Source organism: Xyrauchen texanus, chromosome 22 (assembly GCF_025860055.1).
Source record: "Xyrauchen texanus isolate HMW12.3.18 chromosome 22, RBS_HiC_50CHRs, whole genome shotgun sequence".
Taxonomy (NCBI): domain Eukaryota; kingdom Metazoa; phylum Chordata; class Actinopteri; order Cypriniformes; family Catostomidae; genus Xyrauchen; species Xyrauchen texanus.
In genome coordinates this window covers 28,971,531-28,994,828 of record NC_068297.1, presented here as the reverse complement: position 1 = coordinate 28,994,828, position 23,298 = coordinate 28,971,531, and the positions used below count along the sequence as shown (strand labels likewise).

The following is a 23,298-nucleotide window of genomic DNA, read 5'->3' as shown; positions in this document are numbered from 1 at the left end:
TTCTGCATTTTTAAATTTTCAAAAAACATAAATTAGTATGATTTATCAGCTGTTTTCCTCATGGGAACGACAAACTGTCCCCACAACATCAAAAACTTCGGGTTTTACTATCCTTATGGGGACATTTGGTTCCCAGAAAGTGATAAATACATGCTCACACACACACACACACACACACACACACACACACACACACACACACACATTAGAGGCTATAAATTAGCAACACACACACATTAGAGGCTATAAATTAGCGAGGACCTCTTTTACTGTACATGCTTTTTTCATACTAAGCTAATGATATTTGCAATACTTTACCCTTGGCCCTACCCCTAAACCTAAAGTACATTTAAAGCAAATCAAGATTTAGCCAATTGATGAACTTGTGAAAAATATTGTGTACAGCAGGTTTCACTATGTTAGTACTTTAATATAAGGCCTCACAAGTATGGCAAAACAAGTGTGGACACACACACACACACACACGCACACAAAAACACACACACATGCACTCACACACACGCACACACACATGCACAAACACACACAAACACACACATGCACAAACACACACATAGAATCATGCAAACACACTCCTCTGGTCCTTTAACATGTGCCAAGTAAAAACACCGCTTTGAGTTGTCAAGGAAACAGCAATAAAACACACGGTCCTCAGTCCATACTCTATTTTCCCTGATAGATCTCTCTCTCTCACTCACTTTCTCTCCATCTTTATCTCTTTCTGTCTCAATTTCACTCACAGGCTGCTCAGTAATTCACTCACGTCACTGAGCTTAACATTCAGAACTGTTAGTAATAAAGCAGTGGAGAGAAACAGTATTTTTTGTGATATCCACACACTTTTATTCTGATGCAACTTTTGAAAAATTATACATTTTAATACTTGTATTACAGATCCATGTACATACTGTATATACACTTATTCCAACATGAATAGCTTGTGTGGTAGCTCATCAGACAGGGCGTCTGACTTCAAGTCGGAGGACTGTGGTTCAAAACCAGCCATAAACTCAAGTTGACGCGTGACATGACAAGCGTCATTGAAGTGGCACGAAATTATGTAGTTGGTTAAGAACATTTTATTTTTCATTTTGCTTCTGCATTTTAAAACACTAATGGTTAGGTTTAGGCACTGATAAGGTAAGGATGTCTTTTTATCTTCTCATTTATATTTTAAAACACTATTGGTTAGGTTCAAGCTAAATCTTTACTCTAGGGTGGTATGCTTTAAAAACATCCATCTAAAATTCACATTAAAACCGACATTTTACTTGCTTTTCCCACTGGACATTTAATTGGAAACCAGCAGCCAAACGTGTTATACAGCACGTACATTTTGAATTGCAAAAATGTTGATCAGGCTGACTACACTTGAGTGTTGTAAAGAATAGATAAGAATAGAATACATTAGAATGTGGAATCAAAAGGGTAGAACAGAATAGATGAGAAGAGTAGAATAGAATGTAGGGTCACAGTAGATCAGAACAGAATAGAATAGAATTATTGGTCAACCGATATAGGTTTTTTAATGGCCGATACGATCTCCAGAGAGCAGGGTGGCCGATAGGCTGATACAATGCCAATATATCAAACATTTGCTAAAAAGAAACCCAAAAAACTCTTATTTAGCACTATATTTACTCAATTTCTCACTAAACATAAAAATGTTGTATTTTAAATGGTAGATAGCAGTTTCTTCAGATTTCTGTTTAGTCGTCAAAGTTTTGTAATTTATTTGCACATGAAGACATTTTTAATATATTAGGAAGCAGGAAATAACAGTATACACAGTAGTCCAGCAACCATGGATGGCATGTGAGCATTGGCAGTCGCATTCACTCAAATAAATATAAACTTAAACCATACATACCGAATAAGAAATTTACTTACAGCACACGTGAAGTGCTTTTACCTTGGTCTACATCTGAAAATGTAGGCAGCTAACTTACTACCTTGCTGCCTAATAATTTAATGGCTTAAATGACAGCTGTTTTGAATGAATGTTACTCTTATGGAAACTGGCCTCCAAACAGTTTGAAAAACACCTTTTTTTCATCCTACATCCGTATACAGCCTCCGGAGGCAGCATTTTCCTGGTTTTGGATGCAGCCTTGCGCGGATCCAGCATGAGCAACCAGCGTGATCACCTACTTGGATTGACACAGAGTGACCATCATGATTTGTGAATCAGAGGAACTTTTGATCCTGAAGTTTTTGATTCTTGCTGATGGACTACATGCTTCAGAGGAAAATATTAGATGAGTGCTCGATGGGAAGAAAATGATTTTCATGAGGTTTGTGAATTACATCTGTTTAAATGAGATATCTGCATATTCACAAATGGTATATAATAGAAGTTTTATTGATATTTGCCTTTTTATCATTAGACGAGACATTTAAAATTTACAGGGAACTTTTGAGGAGATAGAGGGAGAATGAAACAGGCGAGCACTTTTAACATTATGAGCTCAAACGCGTCTGTCGCGCGGCTATGATATGCGGACCATTTAAATGATACTGTGTTGCACAATGGTGTATTATTTTAGTAACACAATGGAACGGAACAAGTAACGAACTGTGACTGATCGTTTACATGTCTCAGTTGCTTCACATGCAAGCAGACGATTCTCGCCGCCCTCAAGAAACAAATCAGCCAAACGGGAAAATGTATCAGCCGATAATTAAAAAAAAGTCAGAATATCAGCAAATTTATCGGCCGACATATCGTTCGACCACTAAATAGAACAAAATAGAATGTAGAGTCAGAGAATAGTAGAGTGGAACATAATAGAAGACAAGAGTAGAGAAGAATAAACTGAATCTGGGATCAGAGTAGAATAGAAAAGAGCATAATGTGGGATCAGAGTAGAGCAGAAATGCACAGTTGAGTATAAAAGTGAACATAGCAGTGTGCACTACAGTAGAGTGCAGTGAAGAGTAAAATATAACAGAACAGAACAGAATGTGGGATTAGAGATGAATAGAGTAGTGATATGGGAACATGTTTTTGAAGCTGTTCCTCAAAGATTTGACAAAACTACAGCATTCACAACACATCAGTGTCATGTGCCAATGCTTTACCCAGACACACACTTTCTCTCTGTCTCTAATCATTTCTCTGCCTTAAACACTCCATACATAAAAGTGAGGGGTCTCTCTTTTATCATCCATCCACAGGCATCAGAGACTGGGAGTGATGGAATGATGTAACGGTGTGTGTGTTTCTCAACAGCTCTCAGTAAATGTAAACAGTTTTATGCAGAGGGTTAAAGTCCTGTTTGTCCCTGTGTGTTCTACTGCATTAAATGACATGATTGCTCCATATGATTATGATAAACAAACACAGCCTGCAGGAGTAGGTAAAGTGTGTGGCGCATTTGTTTACAGTGAATGACACAAACATACACTAATAGTCTGCTAAACCAACTCTGCTCATAAAGGCACACTCTACCTAATAAACATTTAGCACACCACACAACAATCAAACACACTCATACTTAACTGAACCCACTTTTTAATAATGTATATTCTGATACATAATGCATTGCAGTTCAATAATGCAATACACTTAAACAGTTTTGGGTTTTCTGGGGGAACTGAATCCATGACCATGGTATTGCTAGCACCATACTCAACCAGTTGAGCTACAGGAACCTTTAACCACTACAATACACTCAAAAGGAATACAAGGAGATTATTTATTTACACAGCATTTACCACACATATGTACATGTCTTTAAACGTTATTCTACTGCACATAACACAGTCGACACACCCTGCAAAAATGATCTTCTAATGATATATCCTAGAGAATATCCTCTGCAGATTGCCAGATGACAAGTATCCTGCATTGAATTTCAATACACTTGTCTGGAGATAATTTAGTTATCGAAATCCATATTTCAATGTTTACATAATAATGTTGACATCCTAATGCTATCTTACAGTGATTCCACTGGCAAGATATAACACACAATGATTTCTGGGAATATAAATCATTATTCATCAAGCTTTATCACGTTTTTTCACTGTCATGGGGTGCAAAGACTATTTACCTACATTTCCTCAAGTTTAGTTCAAAACAGCGTGTCTGGGACATACATTCCTAAAGGCTCTCTCACAAACACTGCCAACAAGTAGACTAATTTAGATGTTAATGACTGATAAATGTCAACATACATCACACATTAAGAGGAGCTCTATGATAGCAAAAGCAGAGACACAAATAACATCTGCAGCAACACCCCCCAAAAAAAAAAAACACTTAGAGCAAGAGACAGATAGAGAAAGAGTGAGAAAGAGAGAGAGAGAGAGAGAGAGAGAGAGAGAGAGAGAGAGAGAGAGAGAGAGATTGAGAGAGAGAGAGACTGAGCATGGAGGTTTTTTGGTGGCGTGAATTTAACCCCTCGATTATTATTTCAACATGATGTGGAAAGTAGGAGATGATAAATGGCTAATAAACAGATAACAATATTATCTCACACATACAGAAATGTTGCTTCAAATCATAAAGCAATACAGTTTGCAGCATTTGATATGTTTAGTCAGAGTTACGTTATTGATTTGAAAGGAGTAGTTCATCCAAAAATTATAACTCTCTCATAAATTATTCACCTTGTGCTGTCACAAACTCGTATGATTACTTTCCTCTGCGGAAAACAAATGAAGATTTTTTGATGGAGATATGATGTGAATACAATGCTTTCAATGCTTTAAAAGTTAATTGGATTCAACACTTTCAATGAAAAGTTTCATTTAATTTACACAATACTTTAATTTATATATATATATATATATATATATATATATATATATATATATATATATATATATATATATATATATATATATACATACTTTAAATTTACTTTATGATTAAATGATGAGAGAATTATAATTTTTGGGTGAACTATTCCTTTCAGGTCTAAGCTGGTTTCATTCAAAATACAGTGAACTTTCCAGTCCTAACAGGTCATACACAGAAGTGCACAGATCATACAACAGTCCATATTCTCATCTGATTTACTGTCCAATAAATCTTTGGTCATCTTCTGTCAAACTGCACAAGATCAATGGCAACTGAGATAACAGGGGAGATAACAGACTTTATGTTCAACTCCTAGAATTATACTAACCCAAAGAAACATTAACCTGGCAATGATCTGAAATTAACCTTTGAAACGTTTTCCTTTTCTAAACTTGTGGTGGCTTGTAATTTTAATCTCACTGTAAAATAATATACATCAATCATACACAGTTACATATATACACATTCAAAACACCCACACAGACAGGAATTAGAGTAATAGTCCCTTATGCACACACCTCAAATGGCTGAAGCTCCTCCTTTTCCATGTAAAACTCCAACTGTCTGTCAGAAATGAACTCCACCACTGAAACGCCTCCCACACATGACTGCCCAATAAGAGGCTTGAATCTCTGTAAGACAACAATGGCAAAAGTGTAAGCAAACAATGACTCCTATTTTTAATAGATGTTAATACAAAGTTCGACAAAAATACAACATTTTCCAGCTCCAATGTCTATATAAAGGGAGCATAAAAGTAATCCATACGACTCCAGTGGTTAAATCCATGTGTTCAGACATTATATGACAGATGTGGGTGAGAAAGATACATTTTTAAGTCCTTTTTTGTCATAAATTCTCCTTCCTGCTCATTAGGGGGCAATATGCATGTAAAGCAACAAAAACAGAAGAAGGAGAAAGTGAAAGTAAAGAAAAAATTACTTAAAAATGTATCATATCACTTCTAAAGACATGGATTTAACCACCAGAGTCTTCTGGAGTACTTCTGGACACCCATTCACTTCCATTGTATGGACCTACAGATCTGAAATATTCGTCTAAATATCTTTATTTGTGTTCAGCAGATGAAAGAAAGTCATACACACTTGGGATGGTGAATTTTCATTTTTGGGGTGAACTGTCCCTTTAAATACTGACACTTTGAAATTGTATGACATTTTTGCTGCTTATTTGTCACTGTTGAATCACCGGGGTCCTGAGAGAAATTTGGTAGTATGCTCTATAGTATGCAACATGGTCCGCCCAATTTTTCAGCCGTCTTGGCTTCAGAAATATTTTTATGGTATGGTTTCCATTATTTTTTTAAATAGGAAAAGTTATTTTAAACAAATTAAAGATAATATTATCGATTAGATCGATTAAGAACCTCAGAGCTCACGGTAGGCCTGTTTTTAAAAGTTTATAAGTTATCATTAATAATCAATTCCCTATGTAAATATGTGTGGGATTTTTACTGCCGAAACCAGATTGTTGCGCTCTATTCGACTGGTCATGTGATCTCAACAGTGCACCCTTATGTAGAATAAAACAGCTTTTTTGTAAGTCACTAAGATGACTGGAGTCTTCCTTTCAGGTGAGTGTACAACATTTTAAACATCATTTTTCAAAAGTACCACTATCCATTTCTTAAGGTGTACCGAGCAAAATTCATTAACATACCTTTAAGTTCACTTTCACAAAGAAAATCTTAGTTGTACTGTTGTGTTCTGTATGTGTATAATGCATGTGGCACATACAAAGACATTTAGCTGCTTATTACAGCACTTTGCATTGTAGGATTGACCATTGTGCATGTACAGTATGCATATACAGTATATCTGTGCAAAGTCTCATGAGATCTTGTTCATTCAAATGATCATTGATCAAGTCCCATTCATAATGTATGGTTTATATTTATTTAAATACTAGGCCAGCACACTCAAACTTTCTATGTCTTGCTGCATGGGCTGTGTGTGTGAATGTGTGTGCTCATGTGTGAGTGGATATGCATTATGCAACACAACAGTTGTAATCTCACTGAGGTATCCAGAAGTGAAACTTAATCTAAATGAGGCCACAGTGTTATGGGATGTGCATGCATGTATGTGTGCGTGGGCATACTGCATGTGATGACTTGCAAGGAGCCCACCTTTATTCAGCAAGCAGTGTAGTAGTGTGTGCTAGTCTGACTATTCATGTGTGTGACTCCATAAACCATGAGCTGGTGGGTAAGGGGACAAACAGAATGCATGTTAGCTATTTTTAGACACTCCACTGTGTGCACTCTGTCGCTCTCTCTCTTTCTCTCTCTCTCTTATACTCACACACAGAAATGCAACACACACCGCACTAGGGATGGGCCTCTACGAGTACTCGAGTGGCAATGACATGTACATAACTGTATATAATAACATGTCTGACAAATGTCTTTGGCTGCTGAATTGTGTCTTGTTGTTCCAGTGTATTGTCTATTCATTATTATAGGCTGTTATAAAATATTCTGTTACAAAATGCACAAAATATTGCATAATCAAAATATAATACTTTAAATCATATTTTGTCATGTGAACATTCACTGCCCAACTCAATGAAAAAATATATGTACACCGCGCATCTGTCTGTTCTTCATTCAGGTTACCGTAGTAATCTTAAAAAGCCTGCACCAGTTTTTTTAGTGACTCTCTGAACCGTCTATTTTCAAATCGCTTCCATTTTTGAAGACGCTGCATTCTGTTCCATTCAGCTGTGCTCTATCTAGCTGTTTGAAACACTCACCTGCTGTATATGCACTGCTTCAGCATGTTGAGTGTGTGTCCAAGTGTTCACTCCTGTGGGAAAGCCGCAATGCTTAGTATTGTTGTTGCTGTGATGATTTATGAAGCGTTCCATTCAACGCGGAGAGTCAGAATTTCCATCTTTCAACTGGGGAAAGTTTTTTCTCCCCTTTTTCTCCCCAATTTGGAATGCCCAATCCCCAATGTGCTCTAAGTCCTCATGGTGGTTTAGTGACTCAATCCGGGTGGCGGAGGATGAATCTCAGTTGCCTCATCGCATGAGGATGCTTCACTCTATTCTCTGCTGCATCCACCACAACTAACCACGTGCCTCTCTAAGAGCGAACCACATTATTGCAATCACGAGCAGTTTACCCCATGTGACTCTAACCTCCCTAGCAACAGGGCCAATTTGGTTGCTTAGGAGACCTGGCTGGAGTCACTCAGCACGCCCTGGATTTGAACTCGTGACTCCAGGGGTGGTTGTCAGCGTCAATACTCCCTGAGCTACCTGGGGAAAGTTTAACGAAATGACACTTTATGTCGGACTTGTAACTTAGAAACTGCTGTGGAAATCTTCAACTCCCATTTCGACGAGATGCAGGTGTGTTCTACATCACGCAGAGGTTTACAGTCAGTAACGAACATTAACTTTTATTGAATAATACCCATTAACAAGTCAAAGTTCTTACATTAAATGATAATAAAACGTGTTGTTTTGGGGAGACAGATGTTCAAATCACGGTTAATTATACTCTCTTTTGATTATCGTAACGATAGCATTGCAGCATCGTATATCAGTTTGGTTGCTATGAGACGTCTCTGACAATAAATACACCCCTCAAAATCACAACGTAATCAATCTCAAAGTTCAAAATAAGCTCCCTCTTTGACACGTGTGTGTTTAGTTGTCAGGTAATTGTCACTGAATTTCGAATTAAGTGAAAAGTCACATCATGCATGATCACCATTGAAATCGTTTTCATGATCGATAATTGCTTTCATGTCCAAGTACTCAAGCACTCCTGCCCTTCCCTACACTGCACACAGTTGCACATTTACAGCAGTGGTTTTGAGACTCAGTTCTGTCAGTGAGGCAGACAAAGGATAAACAGCCAGGACAAATACATTCTTCAGCAAAAACAGAATATCCACTTCACAACCAAATATGTGCAGAATAAACACATTTAATACACGCATGCACATTAAAGGGTAAATACACAATAAATGACGAGCCGTTTGTATTTGGTACTGTTAAAAACATGTGTGCACTTTAGCATTTTAAAAAACTTTTAAGAATAACTGTTATTCCACGACGCTGACTCACAAATCTAAGTGCTTTGATCGCTCAAAGTAAAGAATGGTACTTGTGATGCCAGTTAACAGCATCGCATCAGACCGCGTTTGTTGCAAACACACCTCTCCATAAATCTACACAAATGCATTTCAACTGAGTCAGTTATTGATTAAGAGCTTTTTGTCCTTTCTGATTTTTTTTTTCAACGTTGAATTCAAACCAGGAAGAAGAAAACAGCCCAAAAGTCTTTACATTTACCACTTTCCCCTTTAAATTAAAATGAATGCTTACTATCATTAGCTGGGTTTCCATTCAAAATGTTTCGCATTTATGTTATGCACATTTCTGAATATTCGACTAAAGAAAATGTGAATCATTGTGCTTTTCCATCCACTACAATATCCGCATTATCTTGAGTGAGCCCTCCTTGTCATGATGAGCCCGTTGCTACAGAGAGAGTTATTTGTGGTGTTGGACATCGTTTTATTAAATGTTGCTAGAAGACAAAGAAGAATCAAGTGTAATATCTCATATAATGAGGGCTGAAATGGATGCTATGCCCATACGCCAGCACCTCCGTATATGTACCTAAAAGCAACCGCGCTCAAAACAACTATATGTGAGTTTAAACTTCCGAATACCAAGGGCTATGTAGGAAGAATTGTGTGCCAAGGTCGAACATTTGTTGGGCCAATCACATCAAGCTATCGTACACCCATACCAACCGACGGGCATAATGCCATTGCGCTTTACATGCACAAATTGTCAAAACGCATCATCAATATGCAAATAAACTGTTTCCATCACCTTAATGCGGAGTTTAACTAATGCGAAAATCCACCTCCTCCTAGCGCATTAAATTATGAGGGTTTATTCGCATATCAAGCGTTTCCATTCAGGATTCTTATGCGCATTTAAAAAATGGTTGGATGGAAACCCAGTGATTGTATTTGCCTACATTATTCGCAGCATGTACAAATCTGTTAATAATTAGGAAAAATTAATGTTTAGTGCTTCATAACCATTTAAGATCAGTTTCACTTAAACAATGTTGCAACAATACAGTATATTTAAGGAACTGTTTTGATTTTTCATTTAATAATGGATTTTATCCATTGTGTCCATACAAGAATGAACTGGTGTCTGGAGTGTGACAGCACAGGCTGCAGCTACCCATAAAACATAAAAGTCCAATCTCTGTCTAATCATAAACTCAACAAGACTGACTCCACCTTCAGTGAATACACACACAATAAATTTAATACACACATCACATCCAACACAAGATCAAAATCTGAATCACAAATGCACATGCAATCAAACTGCAAGCGTCTTTTACAATGTTCACATGTACACACACACACACACACACACACGCACAAATATTTCCCCTATCCCGCTGTCCTTCTTTCTCTGTCTGTCTCTCACTCTTTCGAATACAATTTAGGTCACACACCTGCTGAAGCATGACCATACACCCTCATTCTTGGCAGAGCACACTGTGTTGCCATGGTTTTAATGTGTGTGTGTGTGTGTGTGTGTGTGTGTGTGTGTGTGTGTGTGTGTGTGTGCAACATTAAGACTTCATTAAGCTTTTAAAGCTGTTTGAGACTGCCTCTACACATGCTTTGAGGGACCCAGAGTGTTTTGTGTGTTTGTAAGGGAATGCATGTGTGACTATTCACATTTAAGGATGTTTATATTTTGTGAAAGAGGAAGAGAAAGCTGTGTGTAATTAGAAATATACACAAACAGAGGGGTACTCAAACACAAGCAGAAGTGACTGCTGATTGAAAAAGCAGCGATAGACAGTTAAGACTGTCAACCATATCAGTCCACATCCACATGACAGAGAGTGAGAGACAGAGAGAGAAAGAGAGACATGCAGGGGGGAATAACAGCAGTGTTAATCACTGACCCTTGGGCTATGGCATCCTGACACATGTCTCACCACAGTAGCGGCTCTTTAACCCACGTCAGATAAATTCCCCAAATTATCCACAGGATGTCGACATGTTGTTTCTGAGAGTTACGGTACCCTAGGTTCGGCCACATTTTGCAGATTCACCGACAAGCACCATCTCTTATAAGACAACATTTTTACTTTCCCCTGTGATGCAACCGGAAGTGCAATGTGTCAGAAGTGTAGGAGGCCTGGGTTCAGATCCTGTTTTTAAACCAGGAAGTAATCGTCCTTGCATAATCAGTGACAAGAGGAATTCAGAGGTTGTATTTTACCCGCTTACATTACATTTTTACTCAACTGATGTATGGTTATGTTTAGGTTTGGGGTTTGGGGTTTGGGTTGGGAGATACAGTTTATAAAACATTAATTTCTCTTCACTGTATAACTGCCTGTACAGCTGAAAATAACTCGCTTCAAAACTCGCTTTTGGTACCCCTCTACATTACTCCCAGATAATGGCGCTCACACTTGCCCATACGCCCAACAACACTTACCGTTTAGGCCACTGGGGGCAGAGTCAATTTTCAGTAAGCATAGATCAATTTTACCTAAAGAAATTTCAACCTACTGTTTCCGATTTCACTGTAAGATTCTTTTGCAATTGCAGCTCTTTCCTTCAGTTAAAAATATACTGTATATCTTTTCATTCGAATGTACAATGACAGTAGTGCTCAGCCCAAGGATAGAAAACCTTGACAGCAATGAGATTATATCATTAAATCAATCTCATGCTTTACTCCTGAGATTTGCCAAGATTAAGTCTGCAATTAAAAGTCTGAGATTTTTTGAGCCTGTGAAAAATTATATTACGTGGTTCCTTACATGTATTTTGACATTTCCAATGTGATATGTCCACTACGTGGTGCTAAGAAATTCAATCGCTAAAGCAACCAGGTCATTTGGTGGTGCTTCTATGACAGTTTCGGCTCTTGTGTCGACTCACTTGCTCTTCAGGACTCCAGTTTTGTGCATCGCAAGTGCAATGCTTTTTCAGTTGAGCTACCACACAATTTGACCATGCTCAAACAAGCTTGTTAATGAATTTAATAATGTAATGCCAACATTAAAATGTATCACCTTAGAAGTCATACACTATGGTGTTTGGATTTCATAGGACGAATGATTGTTGGAGGAACAGGGTGAAACGTTTATGTTAATAAACTGATAATCTGCCATTTTACCAGTGATTTGTGTGAAGGGGAATAAAAGTCATTGTAGTTGTAGAACATCTAGTGTTCATTTTAGCAGGAAACTGCTGCAATACGTACAACGAGCCAAAACTCATTTAGCAAAAATGAATATAGTAACGTGATTTTATGAGACCAAATTATTAGAGTTATACCATGATTTTATAGTTCTATTGTTTACTCTTACAATTGATCTATTTGTGTCTGTTTTTAAATTATTCTAAGGGATTTTTGTAGAAAAACCTGTGAGCAAAAACATTTTCCTCTGGGGTTGTCTCAGTGCTCCTAAATGTTTCACAGTAAAGAAGAGAGTACATCTGAGTTGTCCTGCTCCGTTCTCTGCTTCCCTCTTGGTAAACGTGACCTTTCTTGTCTGTTTTTTCCCCCTTGGCGAGAGTGCAGTTCTGAATGAAGAACTGTCCCTGCTTGGAATTTCTGAAGAAGAAATGTTCACATAATACATTCTTTTTAGTACCCGCCAGACTGCATTCGAATTGTTCTGATTTTAGTGTGGAAACCTCCACAAATTCAAGCTGCCTTTCAAATATTTTAAGGGAAACATTTGATTGAAGACTTAATTTGTCCAAGAGCTATATGTAGTAAAGATAAGCAGCAATCTCCCTAAACCCTCAGAAACCCAGCATAACAGAATTGCATTGTTTGTTTAAAGCAAATTAATGATACCTATTATGATACTCAACATTAGCTAACACTTTGAACTGTATATCAATCATTTTGGTGAGAAAAAGCTATAAAATGAATGTGGATAGTTTTGTCATGGGATAATCTGTTGAGAAAAGTTTGAAATCATATTTAAATCTCTGACATTTGATTAGACTTCAGACGATTATGATCTGATATTTTTTTCGAGCATGTGACCATGAGCTGAGCGCTCCCTTCCAGTGCTGCTATTAAACGAATGAAGCCTCTGGCTATGACTCACGGCACAGTTGTGAAATGATATAGCCTCAGTTTGTTTTGGAATTAGCTTTAATGAGGCCTTGGTGCTTATTGTGACAGCACAGGTTTCAATCTTTACCTAAAAACAAGAAAAGACCGATAATCAAGCACCAAAAACATGTTAAGGGAATTGTCTTAAATGTATGGCATTGTAAATGTTGAACCTCACACTTTCTCTGTTTTATGACAAATGCTCACAAACTCATTCACATACAGAGAAAAAAACATCAAATGAAGTTTAGTCCTCAGAGATCTTAAAGAGTACACAAAGAAAAGCAAAGGATGGAGAAGTTCTTCTCTTAAGCTTTTCTCTCTCTCTCTCTCTCTCTCTCTCTCTCTCTCTCTCTCTCTCTCTCTCCCCTCCATTTGTGTGAGTGTGTTAGAACTCTCTTTGTTTTGGCTCACCAAGTGGCTGTCACACAGCCAACAGCCAGACAGTGCCTCAGTGTGTGTTTCAGCCTGTGTGTGAGAGAGAGCAAGTAACAGAAAGACAAGGAAAGAGCGAAAAAGATCTTGAGTGTGTGAGTGTCTGTGCAGTGGGTACATTTATGTAAAACTGAGTGAGTATTAATTAATGCACTTCCACAGAAGTGGTGCAGCTATCATGAGGACTCTCCATAGATATACATAGAATAGTTTTTTTTTACTGTATGAACTATATATTCTATTCCCTACCCCTAACCCTCACAAAAAAACCTTTGCATTTTAAATTTGTTTATAAAACATAATTTAATGTTTTTTAAGGTATTTGAATTATGGGGACACTAGAAATGTCCTCATAAACCACATTTATAGCATAATACCCTTGTAATTACCAGTTTGTAACCTAAGAAAATGTCCTCATAAACCACTTAAACCTGCCCACACACAAACACACACACACACATTCACAGACACTCATAGACACACACACACACAGCTGACTTGCGATAATTATGTCCACATAAAACACAAATCTGCCAGCCATAAATAGAAAATGTAAACATGTATGTATTTATTATCCAAAACCTGTCCACCCTCAAAGGACAGGACAGGATGCCCACATGAGAGGAAAGCAGAAAATATTAGAACCATATATTTATCCTCTGATCCGAATCTCATCAGATTCATTTCTGCTCAACAATTCAGAATGAATTCAGTTTTTGCTGAGGATCTGAACCCTCAATGTCTGAGATTAATGTCTTCTTCTGTAGCTTTTTCAAAGCCACTGTTATTTATTAAAATGAGATTTGGGAAAAATGAGCATGTAAGGGTGACATTGTGCATGTACTTTATGTGTGCTAGTTTCCTCCCGCACACTTGCCCTGAGTGTAAGCAATCAAAACACAAACAAACACAGCAAACTAGCACATCCGTGTGCGTGTGTGTGTGTGTGTGTGTGTGTGTGTGGTCCTGCCTCTTCTTAAATGATGACATCATTTCTGCTGACTGCTCACACACAAACACACACAGTCTTATAATCTCTCAACCTGAATCAATTTAACTGCCTGCTATTAACACAGACTATGTAGAATGAACTGATCCATCACTGAGAGAGAGAGAGAGAGAGAGAGAGAGAGAGAGAGAGAGAGAGAGAGAATTTTTTTGAATTTTATAACACCTTTATTAAAATACAGAATTCTAAAAAAACATTACAAAACCCTTCATTAAATTATCCCATAATCTCGGCAAAAGACAACACATCATTATCCACCCAACACAGCAATTTTTCTACACTCCAAATGTCTTCAAACTTTTCCACATTCTTCATAGATAGATAAAAAATAAAATCATGCCTTACTCTTGCTTTTATAAGCCTTTTAAAACACAATTCAACTACACAATTTGAATCATAAAGAATCTTATATCTTCTACTAACATATGTAGCCATTTTTGCTTGTCCTAAAATGAAGTTTAACAACAGTCCTTTCCTCTTCTTTTTTTTACAATATTCAAAACCAAAAATATACACCGACATTGTAAACCTCTCATTGACAGAAGAAAACAAAGTTTCCAATAAGACAAAAAGAGATTTCAGTCTCTCACAATGGGAAAAACAGTGAAAAATTGTTTCTCTGTCAGTACAAAAAGGGCATTTATCTTGCACAGTTGGGTTCAAGATTGAAATAAAAGCATTAACTGCAATAATGCCATGTAATACTCGCCACTGCAGATCTCCAACTTTTTTAGTCAATGGTGGCTTGTAAATTGATCCCCAAACAGGCTTAATTTGAACCTCAATATTTAAGTGGCTTCTCCATGGCGTATCTACACGTTGTAATTTGTCTTTATTTATCGCTCTTACACACACTTGATATAAACTTGTGCCCCCCATTGTATCAAAGACAATATCTCTTAAAATCTTTGAGGTGGCTAAAGAATTCTCCATTTCTAAAACAGTCTTAGGTATAACCATACTTGGAAACCGATCCATTTCATTTGGGACAGTTCGTAACGATAAAAAAGTCCAATCTTCTTTACTCCTTGTCTCTCGAAATTTTTTCAACAGAAGATGAATTGTCCTTGTTGATCTTATGCTCAGTTTCTGTGCAAATGCATCAGCCTTGTCCAAAGTCTTACCAGCCACTTCCATTAGGCCCTTCATTTTCACAATCTTAGCATTTGTCAAAACCTGTTTTAACCACGGTGTTGTATCATCACATAAATCCAAACGTGCACCATTAATCAGAGGTTCTTCTAAAAACCATTGTAAAGACTTGTAGGGCAAGGATCTTTTGATTTGTACCACACACCAAGCTTTTCTCACACTTTCATAAAAAGGAGAAATAAACCCAAAATCAAATTTAGTGCAGTCCGTCCAAAAAATATTTTTTCCAAAACCCCACTCACCAACCTTACCTAAAAGGCAAGAGGTTAAACCAGCCCAGAATACATTTGGTTTATATAAGAATCTCTGAACAAATTGAAGAGAGACAGAGACAGAGAGCATGCCTGGTGGTAGATGTCGACATGTGGTTAGGCTGTTACAGGCAAAGTGCCAAGAATAGGCAAGGGGGCTGGAGTCTCACTCTCTCTCTCTCTCTCACACACACACACACACACACACACACATGCATAAAAATAGAGTTCTGCCGAGGTCTCAGTCTCACACATACATGTTATAGGCAAGTACAAACCACACACACAAACAAGGATAAGATGAAACAAAGTAAAACATTTCCTTTCTAATGAACAATTAGTATGATTTATCACACTGTTTATCTCTGTGTGTGTGTGTGTGTGTGTGTGTGTGTGTGTGTGTGTGTGTGTGTGTGTGTGTGTGTGTGTGTGTGTGTGTCAACAACATTCATAGAGTGAGAAACCAACACCATCGAGAGAGGGAGAAACCTCAAACACCCAGAAAATTAATTTCTGATGATACACATTGCTACACACACACACACACACACACACACACTCGGTTGACCTGTTATTCTGTGGGGTCATGGAGTAATGTAAGCTGCAGCTGGTACATAAATATGACTTTGAGAGTAAAGTCCAAGGTAACTTGACACAACTCTACAGCTGATTACAAACACGTGACACACACACACACACATATACACATAAAATTGTCTATTTGAACTTCCTTCAAACAGATGAAGTGCAACGAGAGACAGATCGCTCTGTTGTGTGCTATGCGAGGAAGGAAGAGAGTGAATAAAATGAAATAAAATGAAATGACAAATGAAAGGAAAGTGACTGCTTTCCTTCTGTAGCGCATCAGTCTCTCTCTCTCTCTCTCTCTCGCTCTTTCTCTCTCAAGACTGATGTCATTCTCTCACGTGAAACGCATGCTAAATGTCTATTTATTTGTGCGCCAGCATTCAGATTACAGATTGACATTTGCTTCAGTGCTTATGAACACTTGTCTTTATAAACTCTATAGTATTATATAATATTATATCTTTATTCTTATAAAACCGAAAACATGATTTTCCTTTGAATAAAGTTTGATATACTGTTAACAAAATCCTAATGCTCAAAACGTTTTCTCAATCCACCCAGACCAAAATTAAGCTGCCAAAATTCTCATCTTAGCCTCATCTTTGACCGGCAAACCGCGCATATTATCACGTGCCTTGTTGAGCATGTTACCGCTGAGACATAGCGCATGTGGAGGCTTCACCCATCCACCGAGAGCGGACCACATTATAGTGACCATGAGGAGGTTACCCCATGTGACTCTACCCTCCCTAGGAACTGGGACAATTTGGTTGATTAGGAGACCTGGCTGGAGTCACTCAGCACCCCCTGGGATTCGAACTTGCGAACTCCAGGGATGGTAGTCAGTGTCTTTACTCGCTGAAGAAGGTGGGGAACTGTAGGAAATGGGGCCTGGGTAGCTCAGCGAGTAAAGACACTGACTACCACCCCTGGAGTTCGCAAGTTCGAATCCCAGGGGGTGCTGAGTGACTCCAGCCAGGTCTCCTAAGCAACCAAATTGTCCCAGTTGCTAGGGAGGGTAGAGTCACATGGGGTAACCTCCTCATGGTCACTATAATGTGGTTACTCGCTGAAGAAGCAGGTTATCTAGCTGAGAAGAAACTCTGAAACCCACATTTCACTGTGCAGTCAGAGACATGTGCAGTAAACCGAGACTAAACTGAGATTAAAACTGATTCCACAGAGGATCACTCTATCATGCATTTGGCACAGTTTCAATTGCAACACATTTATCATTAAGTGATGCATCACAAAGTATTGAATCGTGACATAATGTGATCTGTATTGTAACATGAGGTGCACCCTGATAAATGACAGTAGCTGTGTTTGCATCAATGTAGTTTTATTCAAATTTTGGGATATTGTATAAAAATGCTGGAAGGAAATCTCCAAATAAAATGTATATGCTCTTGGATAACAATGTGGCTTCAAAATTCACTTTTGAGGAATGACTGTGTGTTATCAATGTTGTGGAACAAAACGTCCACGTTTCTTTACTTAATGTTTACCATTAATTTAAATGACCTCAAGTTACTTATTTGAATCCAAAAACTGCCATTATAAAAACCCATATTGACACTTTTAGTGCAACACACATAAAAAAAAGATCTGCACAGGAAGTCTTAAGGATATAACAAACATAGCGCACACACATAAGCAATTCATTACACCTGTCATCAAAATGATTGGCTACTATTAGTCTACCTACTAGAACTGTCGCTCTCAGACATCTTCAGAGTGCTTTGTCTTCTCCCTCTAAACCGTGAGTAATTTATGAAATGTTAGCAATCGTGGCTACAATTTACCCAGCAGTGACAAATTTGATCTATCAAACACATTGGACAGAAACGCTGCTTATTTGCAAGTTGTTTTTGCAATATTTAAATTTTTCGCATAAATTAAATTCGCAATTTGGATGGAAGTCAGTCACATTTATTTATAAAGCACATTTTATAAAAAACAACAACTGTTGACCAAAGTGCTGTACAATTAAACCAATTAAAAATAAATATAGCATTACAAGACTCATCATAACACAAAAGACATAGATCAATCACACACACACAGCATAGCCAGTGTGAACTAAGGTTAGCCAATTATAAAAGAGACTATTTACATACAGAACTTTTAAAATGCTGCAAAAGTGTAGAATATGCCACCTTTCATTTCTCTCAAAACATATCAATGGGAAACTTTATGGTTAATCTAGTGATAATTATTCTCTGTCGCTCTCTCTTGCTTCTCCTCTCATTTCCTCTAATCCTCTCAATTCTCGTTCTTGTTAAAACACTGGTCTCTTTTTTTCATAGTCTCAACAGACAGTAAAGGTCAAAGCTGTCTCTCAACACCTACAAATTTCACACTCGCAGACAAACACGCACACACAAAAATGCACAAACGCATAATAAGTCCCCCCCCCTCTCAACACATTCACAGTCTCACCCCACACACACACACACACACACACACACACACACACACATGCACATGCACACACATTGCTGTGCTAATCGTCTGTCTGACAGTCACACACATCGACTGCCTTTCATTCCATTGAGTGAGCGTCTGTCCTTCTCCCTCTCTTCCTGTCTCTTCTTTCTCACTTTCTCTGACAAGTCCACTGACATATATGCCATGTTAATTTTTGACAAAGAAAGGCCGACAGTGGTAGAGTAAAGAGGGCTAGTGAGATTATACAATAAAAAAAATATAATGGGAGAAAATAATGGAAAAATGGTGTGTATATGTGTGAATGTGTACATGTGTGTAAGTGTAGGTCACTTTGATGGAACACGGCTGCTGACTCAGTAATAATCTACAGCAGAGAAAGTCACCAGCAGATCTCTCTCTCTCTCTCTGTGTGTGTGTGTGTGAGCGTGTATTTATCACTTTGTGGGGACCAAATGTCCCCATAAGGATAGTAAACCCGAAATTTTTGACCTTGTGGGGACATTTTGTCAGTCCCCATGAGGAAAACAGCTTATAAATCATACTAAATTATGTTTTTTGAAAATGTAAAAATGCAGAAAGTTTTCTGTGAGGTTTAGGTTTAGGGGTAGGGTTAGGTTTAGGGGACAGAATATAAAGTTTGTACAGTATAAAAACCATTATGTCTACGGAAAGTCCCCATAAAACATAGAAACCAAACATGTGTGTGTGTGTGTGTGTGTGTGTGTGTGTGTGTGTGTGTGTGTGTGTGTGTGTGTGTGTGTGTGTGTGTGTGAAGGAGAGAGAGTTAGAGAAGAAACCCAGCATGTGTATGTAGCTGTGTTACTTACAACCCAGAGGAAATGTTTATTGCTCAAAGCTTGCTATCATAGGAGACATAATGAAGTTAGGCTATTGGTTATTGGTTATATTTCATTTAAATATCAACTTTGTCCCTACATTTTTCCTAAAATAAATAAAAATTAACAATAATCAGACATTAGTTGAAACTAGTTGAGTTAGTGTCCAGAGCTATAAACACAAATGTGGATAGCATTCCTTTTTTTAAAGAGTTTTAGGGAGTGTTCACACTTAGCAGGTTTGGTTCGATTAAAATGAACTCTGGTGCGGTTTGATTGATATATGAATGCCACATGGACCAAAAATGTCTAAACGGATCAATAACAGGAAGTAATTTGCCTAATACTGACCTCAAGCATACCTGGTTCTTCTCATCATAAGAGCTGTATTACCCGTTACAGTTCGGTACAGGTGTCTCCTTGCAGCATATCTTTGTTTAAGTGTGCAACGGAGGAATTCCTGGCGTTATTTTGACTTCTTTACACATATTAGTTCTTCATTTGTTCTCAGCTGGTAAAAATACCACCATATATACATACATAAATCCAACAAGCGCATTTAGCCCAGCAACCGGTATTATTTTGGATGTTCGGCAAGTTCTGTCGCAAAATATACGTCATAAAAGCTGTCCAATCAGGTTGTGACTTTTTCCTGATGCCTTTTGTTTTATATCATTAGGTTCTGAACACTAAGTGAACCAGGACTAACTGTATCATTTTCTTTTTTGGTCCAGACCAAGAAAACCAAGTGAACCAAATTACAAGTATGAATACACCCTTAATGAGAAACGTTGAGTTCATATTGAATTGACGTTTGATTGCAGACTTTAGTACCTTTGAAACTCTGAGCACAACTTGTACATATCTTTTCTGAACCTGAATCAGTAGAGGCTGTGTAAAATCACTCTCTCGCTCAGATATTGCTGCAGAAATAACTTTTATACTGACCAGCTTGGCCCATAATAACACACAGTTCAGCACACATGCACTTACACTGATTTATCAACCAAGCTATAAACTCACTGTCACATAGTGCTAATCCACAATTTAAAGGAAGTTCACCCAAACACTTATCCACACCACATATACACACACGTACACTCGTTCATTCTTATCTCTGCAGCCCGTAGGCCAAACAGAGCTCTGTTGCCACAGTTCCCAATTTACCCATGTAAATGGCCGTAACCCATGTTTACTCCAAGTTAAGCATGGTAACCCATAGTAACACGTGGTTAGCCATGGTAACATGCCATCATAAATGGGGTTGCGTAAGTAAGATGCACAATTCTAGTGTGCGAGCCTGCAATGGCACAAATGATTGTCAGGAGCCTGAGAAGTCTTTGATCTACCATCTGGAAAAAGAATATATTTTTTTTATAATCTGGATGACACAAGCAGCAGTTAATGTTTCAGTCTACCAGCAGTTTGGATGATGAAAACAGGACACATCAGGCAGTCAGTCTCCTGCAGTGGAAAAACTCCAGATATAAAAAAAATCCACATCAGCTTCATTAATTCTACGCTGAGTGACATTATCAGTTTCATATTCATACATGCATGTCTTCTGTGTCTAGACACAGACAGTCTTGTGAAACCAGATATTTGACTACTAGCATAAAGTCTTGTCCACATTGCAACTAAAAACATAGAAACATGTTGTCTGACTAACAGAAAGTGAGAAACCACAGATCGCTTTTTCACTGTTTCAGTGATGGGGGTGGGGGGGGGGGTGACCATCAATCAGAGTAAGTCTGTTTTTTAACAAATCAATTGAGTCAATGATTGAAAGACTCATAACATAAAAGAAGCTCAATTGTCACCACCTACTGCAGTAGAAATGAGAGGTTAACCTATAGTGGATTTTGCTGATACCGATAACTAAGGTGGAGAAAGGGCCGATAACCAATTAATTGGCCGATAGTGATTTATAGAATGTAAAAACAATTTGTGGACTCACCAGGGCAGGTTGCAAGCTTTTCTTTTCATGCGCGCTGCTGTTTTTGGTGCTGGTTCTTCTGGCAGCCCAGACAAGTTCCTGCTCCAACAAAACCACCTCACATTCCTCTCTGAGTCGCCTCCACTTCCCCTCTGTGCACTGCTCTCCATCCCAGTGCACACACACCTAACAGAGAGTGAGAAAGGGTTGAAAGATTGCAGATCTATTTAAGGAAACACAAATCAAATACAATATGATCACAATTAAATTGATTGATGCAGCTAATTAATAGATGATTCAAAGTTGTTAAGTCTTTAATTTAATGAATTAGAAACAAATGTCAACACACCAACAGCATATAAAATAAAAACAACAACATGTATGCTTACACATACTCACACACACACACACACACACACACACACACACACACACACACACAATATGAAATGGAAATTAAATGGATTATAAAAACATGCGGCTACATGTGTGCCTACATGTTCAAAGAAGATATTTTCAGATGAATATCATCCACACACTTACGCAACTGACCACACACAAGAAAAGTCCTGTCCATATCACTCCAGCTCAGTCCAGACATGATACATATTTTCATTTGTATCCTGTAAATGGGACTACAGTGATATTTGTCTTACAGTGAGTCGTCACAGCATCATAAGCCCTTGCCTGACTGATGATTGTGTCTGACAAAATGAAAACTCACTCAATGTCTGCAATGAGCCAAGCAGCACTACAGCAGCATGACAATATGACTCAATGTGTGAAAGATCTGAAAATCATCTGAACATTTTTTTGTAATGTAACCAATAAGGTAAATAAAGAGGTGGAGTATCTCAGCACATCATCTGCGGTCCATGTGGAATCCAGGATGCAAGGAGAACAGGATGAATCCAGCAGGGCTGGTAATGCAGCAGCAAATTAGATGTTTTGCCAACCTACATGGCATTTTTTGGGCGTTTTAAGGCCTAGGTATACTTCCAATTGGACGCTCAGCGTCAGCGTACAGTCGAACGCGAGCCTGTCAAAGTATACTCCATATAACTGTGCGCGCATACACAGGAGCTTGTATGCACGCTACGACTGCTTTGAGACACTGGACTATTTCTCTTCAGGAGTTTAGACCCATAAGGATGTCTTTACATTCCTTCAGACTCGAGTTATACAAATGCAAGTATCTCCTGACCTCCTCACACATGCACTCTTTAATTAACATCCACTGTTTTGTTTTTAATTTCATCTCCTGATGTTTAGCACCAATTACATCTTCTTCTAGCATTTCTTCATAACAGCAGTGGCTAATATGTGAGTGTTGCCAATTTGTGGACACACTAATTAGGACAAATAATTCCATGCACATTCTGTACGTTTAAAGACAAGCGGTTCAAAAAACTAGGCTGCGTGTGTTCAGTGCTCGAGCACTCTTCTGATGAAGAGATTTGAGTGTCCGCGTCTGAGCAAAGTATCTTTGGACTTTAGGCCTATTGTTACGTTCCTGTGTTGTCTGCCCTTTGTTCTCGGTTTCACTATCACGATTCTTTCACGTTTCCTTGTTGTCCGCTCCGTATTTTTCATCTCACCCGTCACCGATCCTGGTCCATGTCACGTTTTCCCTGTTG

General features: G+C 38.1%; 1 protein-coding gene across 1 annotated transcript in view; it reads right to left on the bottom strand.

The window, feature by feature from the left end:
- The window catches only part of jmjd1ca (jumonji domain containing 1Ca), an 82,837-nt gene that overhangs the window by 48,373 nt on the left and 11,166 nt on the right, over positions 1-23,298 (bottom strand). Inside the window, exons 2-3 of the mRNA XM_052153543.1 lie at positions 21,683-21,847; positions 5,347-5,460 (exon numbers count right to left, since the gene is read on the bottom strand). Of these exons, the coding sequence (XP_052009503.1) occupies positions 5,347-5,460; positions 21,683-21,847 (279 nt within the window). The remainder of the gene's footprint in view (positions 1-5,346; positions 5,461-21,682; positions 21,848-23,298) is intronic.